Source organism: Mastigoproctus giganteus, chromosome 4 (genome assembly GCF_048544385.1).
Source record: "Mastigoproctus giganteus isolate SK-2022 chromosome 4, ASM4854438v1, whole genome shotgun sequence".
In the NCBI taxonomy this organism is placed as follows: domain Eukaryota; kingdom Metazoa; phylum Arthropoda; class Arachnida; order Uropygi; family Thelyphonidae; genus Mastigoproctus; species Mastigoproctus giganteus.
Genome location: NC_143578.1, coordinates 138,302,003 through 138,316,542, shown reverse-complemented (window position 1 = coordinate 138,316,542; position 14,540 = coordinate 138,302,003). Strand labels below are relative to the sequence as shown.

The 14,540-nt window shown below is 37.8% G+C and overlaps 1 protein-coding gene across 3 annotated transcripts in view; it reads left to right on the top strand.

The window, feature by feature from the left end:
- LOC150087090 (nuclear factor 1 A-type-like) overlaps window positions 1–14,540 on the top strand; it is a 384,875-nt gene that overhangs the window by 284,631 nt on the left and 85,704 nt on the right. For all 3 annotated transcript variants that reach the window (XM_090371811.1, XM_090371808.1, XM_090371809.1), the window contains one exon: window positions 6,807–6,988. In XM_090371811.1, the coding sequence (XP_090227937.1) occupies window positions 6,807–6,988 (182 nt within the window). The remainder of the gene's footprint in view (window positions 1–6,806; window positions 6,989–14,540) is intronic.

Below are 14,540 nucleotides of genomic sequence, written 5' to 3'. Positions count from 1 at the left end.
TTGTGGAATAGACAGACTGGGAATAAATTATATCCTATAAAGCCTGTAATTGAACTGTGGCAGTCTAGTCTGCACAGGAATCGTAAGGAGGAAGTTGTTCTTGCCCAGACCCGCATAGGACATAGTCATTTGACACATTCATTTTTGCTGAGGGCTGATGACCCTCCTATGTGTGAGTCGTGTGGCTCAATTTTAACTATTAGACACATTTTAATTGATTGTCCAGATTTTAGCAATATCCGTTTTACCGCTTTTAATCATCTGGCTGAGCCATATACACGCAGTCAGATTTTATCTGACAATGACCATGTGTCTGCCGTTTTTAGCTTTTTAAAATCAATAAACATTTTTGCTCATATATAAAATTTACACTTTTCTTTTATACCTTTTGACATAGTGACCTAACCAATTAGGTCACTGAAAGTTTAAATTTTTTTTTTTTTTTTTTTATATATGACCTGGTTTTGGCGCATTATAGCCTTAGTAGCTAATGCGCCAATAAAATCAAAACCAACCAACCATATGCACAGAATTTTCCTTCAGTAATTTTCTTACTAATTTTACTGTTGATAGAAGATCATACCATATGATTAGACTAGGTACAAAGCCAATGGAAAACAACAGTTCACGAATGCAATTTATTTCTGACTTAACTATAAATTTGAAAACATATTGTTTTCACACTGTCTACTCTACACTCCCATCTTGTAGTAGACAAAGGTTTTGGTGTTAAATCCCTTACAAGTTTATGTAATATATGCCAGTGTGATGCTGATGCAGTAAATATAGTGTAAATTTTTTGCAAAATGCCAAAGAAAGTAACTGCTATTATTGACAAGTTTGCTATATCCCTAAGCAATAAATTGATGTTATGACATGCACAAGGAGTATTTGATGCTTAGGATTTTCTTTTGAAATAGACATGCACAAGGAGTATTTGATGCTTAGGATTTTCTTTTGAAATATATGCCTGGACACCTTGATAAGCACCCTTCATGTTAATGCCATTGTCGTAGCCTTTGCCTCTACAGTTAGACGATTCTGTTCCTAATTCATCGAAAAGTAATTTTACCCTCTCTGACAATCCTCTTCCTGTTGTGTCATGTACTGCCAAAAAAGTAATAAAATGCACCCAAATAACAATGTTGCTACTGTTAGATTCACTAATGTAAACAAATCTCAAAATAACTGACAGTTGTTCTGTGTGACTTACATCTGGGATGCATTCAAGTAACAGAGAACAGTATTTTGCATTCTTCACCAATTTTACTATTTCTTGTTGTACTTTACTCTCCATAGTATTAATTAATTCATTTTGGATAATATGAGATAAATAGGTATTATGTTTTTGTCCAGTTTTATTCTTTTCCGAAAAACAATTTAAATGGTTGATTGAATTTTGCAATAAGCTCAATGAAGCCTAAAAAGTTTCCGTTATGGGACATGTAAAGAGTGTCATGTTCCTCTTGAAATGTTAAATTATGTTAAGCTAAATTATTGCAGCTATTATATGCTGAAAAACACTGCACCATCTCTCTGTTTCTATTTAGAAAAAATTCTATTTCTATGTGGAGAAATTTTTCATTTGTTGCATCAACTGTACTTCCCAATTTTAAATTTCTCTCCATTTTCAACAAGTATATGTGCTTTCTAAATGCTTAGGAGCACGTTATTGCATTTTCAACGTTTGGCTTTAAATGTGCCCAGTCAGAAAATCCTTCATCGCATAAAAGAATGTCAGAGTTTGAAAATAATTTGCAAGGAAAACACCAGACATTATTCAAACTTCTTGAATATATGTCTGCTGACGAGGCTACTAGTGACGGTCGTGTTCAAAGCCGCTAAGTGGATTTTTCTTATTTATTGATTTGAAATTATTGTTTTTCTAAAACTTTTGATTTAAATTTAGTAGTATAACATTATTTTGTGATTTTTTGATTAATTTAGTGTAATTATTCTTTACTCGGCCTTGTAAAAGTATCGGTAAGGGTTTCCACGTGTTCGTAACTACCGTTACCGTTAGTAACTTTCCCGCCATTGTGATACCGTACTAGATAGCGTTAGTTGAACTTCGTTAGCAGTTAAATTGTACGTTTAAATAAATACATATAACGACTTAGATTACAAACGTAATATAATTAATAACATAACAAAATTAATTAATAAATTAATAGAATCATGACTCAGACCAGAGCAGCAAAGCAAAAGGCTCAAGCTAATGGAAGTGCTGTGGCTCAGAGCAGAACTGAGGGGGGCAGTTGTCCTCTGACTCACAGCCTTATAAAATGCACTGTTTGCTTGATGTTTGCAGAGCAATCGGGTACGGGACATGATACTGCCAAGGGGGATGTCTTTGTGTGTGCGCGATGCAAGGAGTGTATCGATATCAGGCAACAACTCGGCGTTCTTGTGGGCCTATATGAGAGCTTGAAGGACAGGGTGGATGCCCTCGAAGAAACTAAATTGAGGGGCCCATCAAGCTCTCAGCTGCCCACATCAACGCCAGAGCTTGCACTTGGGCATCGCGTGACACAGAGACAACCCCTAAGGCAGAATGCGCTGGTCCCGAAGGAACTAGTAGTTGTTGGTGACTCTATTGTCAGGGAAACGGGGAACATGCTTTGTAAAAAAGATAGGTGGAACAGGACCAGGGTATGTCTGCCAGGGGCAAAGGTTGATGACGTTGTAGAGCGAATATCATCTTTTAAGGGCACAAAAGGTGATATAGTTGTACACGTTGGCACTAATAATATTAAGAGTAGGAGACCGGCAGAATTACTTAACAAGTACAGGTCACTGTTGAACAAAAGCCGAGAATTAGGGTTGAATTTGAAAGTGTCTGCAATTCTGCCCAGACACGATAGGAGGGAGTATATGATGAGAGCCTTGTCGATCAATTCGGCCCTGGAAAGATTGTGCAAGGCTCAAGGGGTAGAATTTTTTTCAGCCTGGACTGTACTTGTTAACAGGAGAGATTGCTTCTACAGGGATGGGATACACTTAAATAGAAAGGGTGCAAGAATATTTGCTGATGCTATCGAGGCAGTGTTAGGTGGGTCGGAAAACTGCTAGCTTGGGGGGAGACAAAGACCAATAGATTGACAGTAGCCACTGGCAGAGGTGAAAGAGATTCTTGCACTGCTTCTATTAGAATGAGCAGAAGCCTGAAAAACAAGATGCATGGTATTTCAGAGACTGCTGGGAGCCATTGCGGTACAAGTAAACACATGGGTTGTGTTAGGGTAGCTAAGAATAGAAACAGGTGCAGGTATACTTGCGTGTACACCAATGCTAGGAGTTTAGTAAATAAATTTGATGAATTTGAGGTATTGCTCAAAACATCGAAGGCAGATATTGTTGGGATATCAGAGACGTGGTGTCACACAGATATAAGGGATGCGGAACTGCAATTTGGGGAGTACAACGTCTACAGAAAGGATAGACAGGATAGGAAGGGAGGAGGGGTTATGTTATTAGTTAAGAAACACATAAAAACCAAGGAAGTGAAGCCAGTCGACATCGCTGGACAGTGCAGTGTGGAGTCAGTTTGGTGTGACATAAACATTGGGAGATCAAAATTGAGAGTAGGAGTGTGCTATAGGCCTAATGACTCTGATGAGTATAATAAGGAACTGTACAGGGAAATAGAGTGGGCCAGTAAATCAGAGTGTCTTATAATGGGAGATTTTAATTTCCCAGATATTGACTGGAATTTGGGGGCTGGTTACTCACACACTAGCAGGACTTTTGTGGATTTATTGGATGATTGTTTTCTACATCAGCATGTTCGGGAGGCAACTAGAGGGAGTAATACTCTTGATTTGATTATCAGCAGTGATTCTTCATGCATTAAGAATCTGCAGATAAATGAACCACTAGGTGGCAGTGATCACAGTGTGCTGAAGTGGGATTTACTCAAAGAGGTAACTACCATTAGGGGTAAAGGGAAGGGTTATTGCTTCCGTAAAGGCGACTACGATGGACTGAGACAGTATTTAAATTCTATACAGTGGGACCAACTGATGATGTTACCAACAGCAAATTCAAAATGGGAAGCATTCAAAGAACTTATCTTGGAAGCTACTAGGCTTTACATACCAACTAAGAAATATTGTTCAAGGTTTAGGCCAAAATGGATGTCGGATGAACTAATGAGGCATATGGCAGAGAAGAAAAATGCATGGGATACATACAAATTAACACATGACACAGAAGCCTATGATAGATACAAGTTGATATGCAACCAAGTTACAAAGGAGGTTAGGCAGGCGAAGGCAGATTACGAGAAATCCTTGGCAAGGGATGCAAAGAAAAACAGCAAAGAGTTCTTTACTTATGTAAACTCTAGAAGGAAGGGGGTGAATCAGATTGGTCCACTTGATATTGATGGGTCAAGTGTTGATGATCCCGCTCAGGTAGCTAACAAACTAAATGAATATTTTGCATCGACATTCACACATGAGGAGTTATTCAGCGAGGGGAATGCCAGAGGTGTATTCAACTCTAGCAGTAAGCTACAGAATCTTGAAATAACTGGGAGTAAAGTGGAGGAAAAACTGTTGAAGATAAACACAAGAAAGGCACCCGGGGTGGATGGGATCTATCCAGTTATATTAAAGGAGGCAGCAAAGGAAGTAAGCAAACCCTTAGCCATAATTATGAGAGCTTCCTTGGACTCAGGGGAGGTACCCATAGACTGGAAATGTGCAAATGTGACCCCAATTCACAAAGGAGGATCAAAGGCTGACACAAGTAATTATAGACCTGTGAGCTTAACTTCTGTTCCAGGAAAATTAATGGAGGCACTGGTTAAAGAAGCACTGCAGGATCATTTAGACAAGACTTCAGTTATAGCTCAGACACAGCATGGTTTTGTTAAGGGGAAGTCTTGCCTGACCAACTTGATTGGATACTATGATGCAGTCACAAAAGAACTGGATGCAGGGAATAACTTTGATATTATATACTTGGATCTTAGAAAGGCTTTTGATACTGTTTCACATGGAAGACTGCTACACAAATTGGAGCAGTGTGACATTGGAGGCAAATTGCTGCTATGGATAAAGGGGTGGTTGAGGGGGAGAAGACAGAGAGTGGTAATCAATGGACACTGCTCATCGTGGACTGATGTTATTAGTGGAGTCCCTCAGGGCTCAGTGTTGGGTCCATTATTGTTTTCTGTATTTATAAATGATATTGATGATGGTATATCGGGCTTAATGTCCAAGTTTGCAGACGATACAAAGGTTGGCAGGGTTGTCAAGGACACTACTGACACTATGCTGCTGCAACAGGATCTGGAAAGGTTGAGCAGATGGGCTGAGAGGTGGCAAATGAAGTTTAACATTGATAAATGTAAAGTACTACACATGGGAAACAGCAACCCCAGAGCAACGTATCAACTCTGTGGTACTACACTGACAGTGGTAGAGAATGAAAGGGACTTGGGGGTGGTTGTGCAGGCAGATATGAAGTTCTCTGAGCAGTGCAGAAGGGCTGCAAGAGTAGCTCATGGAGTATTGTCAATGATATACAGGAATTTTTCCAGCAGGGATAAGGAGGTGATTATTCCATTGTATAAGGCGATGGTCAGGCCACACCTAGAGTACTGTATACAGGTCTGGAGGCCTCATTTCAAGAAGGATGTAGAGCTGCTGGAACGAGTACAGAGAAGGGCAACAAGATTAGTGAATGGAACAAAGGGGTGCTCTTACGAAGAAAGGCTTAAGTTTTGCAAATTACAGTGTCTGGAGACTAGGCACCAGCGAGGTGATCTGATAGAGGTGTATAAAGCCTTGAATGGTTTAAGCATGCTCAATGCTGATGGGATTCTTCCTCTAGCTCAGAAAAATCACCTGAGAGGGCATAAATTCAAATTGAGGAAAGACAGATGTAGGATAGACGTGCGGAAATTTGCCTTTAGCCAGCGGGTGGTTGGTTGGTGGAACAGACTTCCATCCCTTGTGGTGGAGGTTGATAGCCTAAATAAGTTTAAGGCTCAGCTGGACAGGTATTTTGAACGAACAGAGGGGTGAAGTGGAAGTGGGTGTTTTTTTTTTTTTTTTTGGCTGATGCTGCATAAGCTTGCTTTCTTGCATCAAATGCCTCTACTAATGCTAATGCTAATATCAGCCATCTTCTAATTTGTTTAACACTATTTCCATTTTCCTGACATAATATTGTGTTGAAAAGGACCTTTTCTTCTGATCAGTGGTAAAGTGATCAGTCTTCATTTGTACTGGACCATGCTCAACTATTAATGTTCTCATCTCAGCATATAAATATTTCAGCCATGTAGCTGGATCCTCAACGTTTAAATCAGCACTTTCGTTGATTTGCTTTAAGATTGAAGAGGTTTTTTTTTCCATATGCAGCAGATGTCCTTGCATTCGGTGGATAAATTAATAAATTTTCAAAATCCTCCTGCTCTTCATTCATTTCCATGATGTTCCCTTTTTTGTTGGAATACTCATTGCTTTTATGGGATTCACAGAAAACTTCTTCATCTTCCTTCTCTGGTAACTGTTTTATTCGAATTTGAAGAAGTGGTGATAAGACCAAGTGCAGGGCTGGGTGCAGTCGCACCCGCTTCAAGCCGGCCCTGCCTGTCTGTTTTATTCTGCTTCAAAGAAATGAGGACAAGATTTGTGATTATTTACATTGACCATCATGATAATGGCATTTATTGCTTAGATTTAGTAAATTTATATTATTTTTAAGATATATGCTGTTTCTTTTATATGAATGAAACTCTATAGTATAATATAACTTATTGAGGTTTAATTCTCTATCTTTACTTAAATTAGGTATTCCTGCTCAGACAGGTCCTGTTGCTTTGTCACCTTCAGAAGCTAACCTAACTGCATCTTTACCTGTTGCAAGTCCTTATTATATTGCAGCTGGAAAATATCAAGAGAATGGGGATACTCTTTCAGATTTTGTTAATTTGGTATGCCAGGAGGCTCAAAATTCGAATACAAGTTCCCAGGTTAGTTAGTTAGTTAGTTATTTTGGTTTTAAGGAGCATTAGCAACTAAGGCCATTTTGCTCCGGGAATATGCGATGGGCATTCCCTGACCTTTCCACATCCTCTGTATTTTGATGGTGACGGGCTCGAACCCGGTCTAATCAAGAAGCGTGTGCTATGCACTGCTGCTCCTTCCCACCTGGCTACGGAGGCACCTAGTTCCCAGGTAAATTTTTATGTATTTTAACATGACAGTTAGTATCCATGTGAAATAAAATCAGAAAAATGAATGTTAACAGGCCGCCGTACCCGAGTGGTCAGGCGGGCGGGTGCATAAGTACACGTCTTCAGTGACCGGGGTTCAAGCCTGTGACTGCTAAATACGGTGCTGCTTCTTGTATTCTGTCTATCTTGTGAACTCCTCTGACCGTTTGGTCATCCCAGAGTATAAAACAGAAAAAATCCATGAAATAAATGTGCATTATAATAAACAAAGCAAAGTGCAGTAGAATGAGACTAAATTACATGATATTAAAACAACTTTATGACCAGTCAAAACAGCTTTACTAGAATTATATAACAAAATCTTCCAGATAGTTTGCATCATTCCGTAGTCCTGACTTTCTCGAAAAGGTCTCTCAGACCCACATAACCACTGTCCATTAGCTTTAACCTGCCCTCTAGGAAAAGTCATGGGGAAAATGATTGATGCTGTGTAACAGTAATAATCTACTGAATGTTTATCATTTATCTGTATATATTTTATTACTATTCTTAATAGTTTCCACACATCGTATTTTATTTTTACTGTATTTTTAATAAAGTTTTATTTTATACTTTTATGTTTCGTTGTTTGTGGTCTCTTTTGACACAGAAAAGAGTTCGATACAGAGCAGCATTATATAATTCTCTAAAATCTCTGTCTCTGGATTAAGAGGATATCTTCATTGATATATCCAAAATTTCTTATGAAACAGGACCTTTCTAGTTTGGCTACAAATGCCTTTTTGAAAGTTTTCACAAATGAAGAGGGTGTGCCATTGAGATCAGGGCTTGGACTACCCTTTATGCCATCATAATAAACACTATAATTGAATGTATACTAAGGAACATTAGTATACATGTGTTGACAACTTAAGTATTTCTTACCATTCCCAGAATATACAAACTGTATTACATCATCTACAGGGAGTAATAAGCAAGTAAGCAAATTGGCAAAAACATATGGCTTATGGATCTTTACACAAAAAACTGCATGTATGCACTTTTGTAGGAAACTTACACTCTGATCCCAAAATGTAACTTGACTGACCAGAGTCCCTGTAGTACCAAGTGTAAGACTTTTAGGTCTCATATTAGATGAGAAACTAACATTTCTTGGCAAAAAGATTTTGGGCCTTGTGTGTTGTGAATAAGCATACTGAAACAAATCAAGACTATTGATGAAATGTAAACGTATAAAATAAAACTTTATTAAAAATACAGGAACTTTATTAAAAATTGCTGGAGCAAACTTCCATCTGTCATTGTGGAAGTTGATAGCTTAAATAAATTCAAGGAGGAACTGGACAAACTTTTAGAGGGAATGGTTGTGTGAATTTTTTTTTTTTTTTTTTTTTCTTTTTTTCGGCTGATGCTACATAAGCTGATACGCTTGCTTTCTTGCATCACGTGCCTCTATTACTACTACTACAACAACGCCAACGAAACAGGACTTTTTTTATAATTTGACACCTGACAATACATTTAAATTCAAATGGGGAAAATGTATTGTCGGAAAAAAATGAAAGGCTTGCTTGATGGTGCGCCTATGCATAAATATGACCGGAACTGATAAAAAAAAAAACCTGTTTGTCATCAGAAAATCAATAAAACATCGGTGTTTAAAAAACATAAGGAAACTTCCTGTGGATTGCATTCCAAACAAGAAAGCTTGGATGACTTCAGATATTTTTCAGCAATACGTAAATGATTGGAATAAGGAGCTATTCAAAAAGAAGAAAAATATTTTATTGTTAGTTGATAAATGTCCTGCACATCCCCAGATTCAAAATTTGTCCAACATTAAGCTAGTGTTTCTGCCTCTCAATGCAACATCAATTTTACAACCAATATGTCCTAATGATATGTCATAGGTGTAATCAAGAGTTTGAAAGGATTTTATAAAAGAGTTCTACATCTGATCTTACTGAGTCTATATCGATATTGGATGCTATAAATTTATTGAATGATGCGTGGAACAATGTTACTTGACAACCATATCAAATTGCTTCAAGAAATCGAAATTAAATTCAAATGAAATTTCAATTGTAGATGAATAAAACAGCTTACCATTATCCGAATGGTTGCTACGTAACAACATTATAGGTTTTAATACAGATAACATCAGTGAATTTGTACGAGTCGATGACAACTTATTAACCAGTGGTCTTCCAACAGTGAGTGATATTGTACATGCTGTACAATACAAAGACGATAACAACGATGGTAAATTGTGATGATGATGATACGATGACAATTGAAAGTGAATCAAAATCAGTGCTGACAATCTCATAAGCTCAAGGTGCAATGAACACATTAGTCAATTTTTTTGAAGGAACTGAGGCAAGTAATGAGACTTTTAACATGTTGAGTGTTTTAAAAGGAAACTTAAGAAATATCAAAGTGACATCTTTAAAACAAACATCAATTTTAAAATTCATAAATAAAGACTAATTGAAATCGTGTTTATTATTAAGTGTACGGTTTTAAAAACTACAGACAAATTGTAGTTTATACAAGCATATTAATACAAATTATATGTAGGTATATACTTATATTATTTTTTCTCTCTAATATGGCCCCAGGTGCCAAGCGATTTATTAGTGACTAAGCGATTCCCAGCGATTTATAGAGAGTTAGAAAAAAAATATATCAGTTTCTTTAATTTTCATCATTAACTTACTTTCATTTTTTTGCGAAACAGCTCTTTGTCTTACAAGCAGTAAGTGAAGACACAGGAAGGAAACTCACCTTTCTTATTTTTTCTCTTAATCTCACTTTACTAACCTAACACAGTAGCCGCTTGGTCACTAAGTGGCACTGCTCTTGCCTCCACGTGGCGGGGCTGGTAACCTGGGAGAGGAAAGTAACACTCCCAGGGCCAAAAGAGCAAACATGAGTAGTAAAATAACTACTGATACTAAAGAGCTTCAAGAGAAAGCCCTACCAAGTAGAGATACAGAAAAGACAAAGGCAAAGAGACAAAGGACTGATATGGACCCACCAAAATTACCGACATACATTGTTATACATGCGACAGGAGATCAGACATTAGGACATATGTCTCCCTTCGTAATTCAGAAAACGTTAGAGGGTCTAGTAGGATCTCCGAAGTCTGTTCGACGCCTGAGATCCGGGGACATACTAGTAGAAACAGAAAGTCCTAATCACTCCCAGAAGTTGCTAGCTACAACAACCTTGGAGGATTACCAGTAGTTGTAACACCACACAACACGCTGAATTCTTCCAGAGGAGTGATCTCCGAGTGGGACCTCTTAAATGTGTCAGAAGAAGAGCTCACAGAAGAATTAAGAAGCCAAGGGATAACAGCAGTGAAGAGAATTAATATCCGAAGGGATCGAAATATAATTCCAACAAGAACTCTAATCATAACCTTTAATACTCCGAAACCTCCAACAACAGTTAAAGCAGGATATCTGAACTGCCAAGTAAGACAGTACATACCAAATCCACTGCGATGTTACAAATGTCAGAAATTTGGACATTCGCAAATGGCATGCAGAAACTGGGCTACTTGTGCAAAATGTGGTTCTAAAGAACACGAGACTACAGATTGCTCTGCCAACACCTTGAAATGTACAAACTGTAAAGGGGAACATCCAGCCTACTCAAAAACATGTGAAAAATGGCAACAAGAGAAACTAATTCAGAAATACAAAACAGAACACAACACAACGTACCAAGAAGCAAGAAGAATAATACAGCCATGCCCTACAAACAAGCCATCATATGCACAAGCAGTGATCCAATACAAATCAGCAGAAGTGCAAACCGAAATTTCCATGCTGCCAAAAGAATCACTTAGTGGAATGAAGTCACAAAAACAGGAGAAAATAGTGAATACTCCAATTTCTATTCACACAGAACAAATCCCAACAAATCAGCACCACAACAAAGACCGAGGTAAACCTACAAACACCAAAGCAACCGAACAGATGGACATAGGAAAAATAAACACATCTGAAGAACCAGTACTAGAAATTTTCACAGAAGAAAATATGGACATGGACAGGCCTCAATACCCTAAAAAAAGATAAGACACAAAATATAAGAATGTTCCATTTCGGAAGCAACCCGAAAGCCCTAGAAAATCCCAATAATGGATCAGTTCATCCAATGGAACTGTAGAGGACTACGAACCAATTACGACGATGTCCAGTATCTAATTACACACCATATGCCAATATGCTTGTCTTCAAGAGACATACCTTAGACAACAAGAAACTCTTTCAGTAAAAAATTATACAATATATAGGAAAGACAGAATAAGAGATGGGCCAACACATGGAGGAGTAGCCATCTTGGTTCATAACCACATCCCAACTGAACACATTCCTTTAAACAGCAACCTCGAAGTGATAGCTGTAAGAATAAAACTAAGATTTCAGGTAACCATCTGTTCAGTGTACCTTCCACCAGGACCAGATATAACATTTGAAGAAATAGACCAACTAATTTCCGAACTCCAATCACCTTTCTGTATAATGGGAGATATGAATGGGCACGGTCATCTGTGGGGAAACACTGACATCAACAGACGAGGACGAATAATAGAAAGAATAATAGATTACCATAATCTTTCTCTACTTAACAACGGTAAACATACTTATTTTCACTTTCCTAGTCGTACAACCTCAGCAATAGACCTAACCATATGCACCCCTTCACTCCTACCAGAATTAAAGTGGCAAGTAATAGAAAATCCATACAGCAGTGACCACTACCCAGTAATCACCACACTGATCAGGAACCTTCCCTGCCATCCCAGCAGACCATCCCGCTGGAAAATAGAAAAGGGCAACTGGGAAAAATTTAGAGAACTCGCAATATTTAATCCACAAAGCATTCAAGAAAAATCAGTCGATGAAGCTGTGAAATACGTCACGTATACCTTAATACAGGCAGCTGAGAAAACAATACCCAGAACTTCAACTCGTTTTCCGCTACATCCAAAATCCTGGTGGAATGAAGACTGCATGACAAAAAAAAGACAACAAAACAAAGCATGGAATAAGTTCCAGAGATGTCCTACAACGGATAATCTCCTAAAATATAAACAAGCACGAGCGCTAGCCAGGTATACAAGGAAACAAGCCAAAAAAATTCCTGGATCCAGTTTACTTCCTCAATAAATAGAACAACAAATACACAGACAATATGAAATAAAATACGGAAAATGAACGGGAAACACAAAAACCAACCATCCTTAGTATTACACTGGAATGGAGAAAGCATTACTGAACCTTCAGAGACAGCTAATATACTAGGAGAAACATTTGCCAGAGTATCATTAAAACAATCATATCGTGAAGAATTTTTGACCTATAAAGAGAAAACAGAAAAAAACAGAATTAATTTTAACACCAAACATATTGAATCCTATAACCATCCAATTACATTGCATGAATTATGTGAAGAATTATTAAAAATAAAACCAAGTGCAGTTGGACCAGACAACATACATTATGATATGCTTAAACATCTGAAGCAAAAAGAAATAGAAAACCTTCTTAAACTGTACAATCGCATTTTCCAAGAAGAGCAATATCCTGAAGCATGGCATCATGCAATAGTATTAGCTTTCCAAAAACCCAATAAAGATCAGAACAACCCAAACAACTATCGACCGATAGCGCTCACTAGCTGCTTGAGCAAAGTTTTAGAGAAAATAATCAACAAACGATTAATCTGGTTTTTAGAAACAACCAACTGGTTCAACAGTATGCAATGCGGGTTTAGAAGTAATAGATCCACCTTAGATCACCTTGTAAGAATAGAAACAGACATAAGAGATACATTTATAAGTTCAAAACACATGGTTACCATATTTTTTGATATAGAAAAGGCATATGACACAGCATGGAGATACGGTATACTACAAGACGTCCACGATGCAGGCCTCAGAGGACATTTACCGCACTTCATCCAAAACTTTATGAAAAATAGAACATTTCAGGTCAGAGTACAGAACACCATGTCAAAAACCTATAAACAAGAAGAAGGAGTTCCCCAGTGGTCTGTCCTCAGTGCTATACTATTCGTCATAAAAATAAATGGCATCACAAAACAACTGCCATCCATGGTGTCGCATGCACTATATGTAGATGACTTCAGTATATCGTATCAAGCACAGAATATGGGAACAATAGAAAGGCAACTACAATGCGCAATTAACAGAATCAGTAGTTGGGCCCAGAAAAACGGATTTAGAATTTCACAACAAAAAACAGTCTGCGTACATTTCTGTAGAAAAAGAAACTTACATCCCGACCCTGAACTAACAATAGAAGGTCACAAAATACCCGTCAAACAAAGCGTAAAATTTCTTGGACTCATTTTAGACAACAAGTTAACTTTTGTAGAGCATATAAAGCAATTACGAATAAAATGTATGAGACGACTTAACATCCTTAAAGTCTTAACATCAGTATCTTGGGGAGCAGACCGTTATACCCTGCTCAATCTGTACAAATCACTAGTAAGATCAATAATAGATTACGGAGCACCTGTTTATGCTTCCGCCAAAAAGAGCGCCCTCAAATGGTTAGATCCAATTCACCATAGTGCAATACGAATAGCAACAGGAGCCTTTCGCACATCACCTTCATATAGTCTTTATACAGAAGCTAATGAACTACCATTGTTCCTCAGGAGACAACAGCTGGCCCTACTCTATGCATACAAGATAAGATCCACAAGAAACCATCCGATTTGGACATCATTATTCTCACCAAAATGGGAAAACATATATAGGAATCGCAAAAGTGCGAACAAGCCTCTAGGAATCAGACTACAAGAACTGCTGACAACATATGATCTCAACGTAGATAATGTTGCAAATCTTGAAAGGCACATAATACCACCATGGATAAACCACACCACAATTTGTGAACTCTCCACACAAACATGGAATAAAAGTAACTTGTCAGACATTAACTTTCAACAACTGCATGCAGAACTAAATATCCCAACCACGTACCAATATATACAGATGGATCAAAATCAGAGAATCATGTAGGAGCATCGGCAGTATTCCCAGACACTACACTGGCACGCCAACTTCCAAAAGAATGCAGTGTTTACACTGCAGAATTAGTAGCAGTTCAGATAGCCCTGGAGTACTTCAGAACCACATATCATTTAAGAACAGTAATATATTCTGATTCATTAAGTGCAATACAAGACATTCAAACCACGACCAATATAACCCATCCAGCTCTCGTGCAAATTAAACAGATATTAACAGACTTAACAAAAGAAAAACAAGAAATACTTTTCTGCTGAATACCAG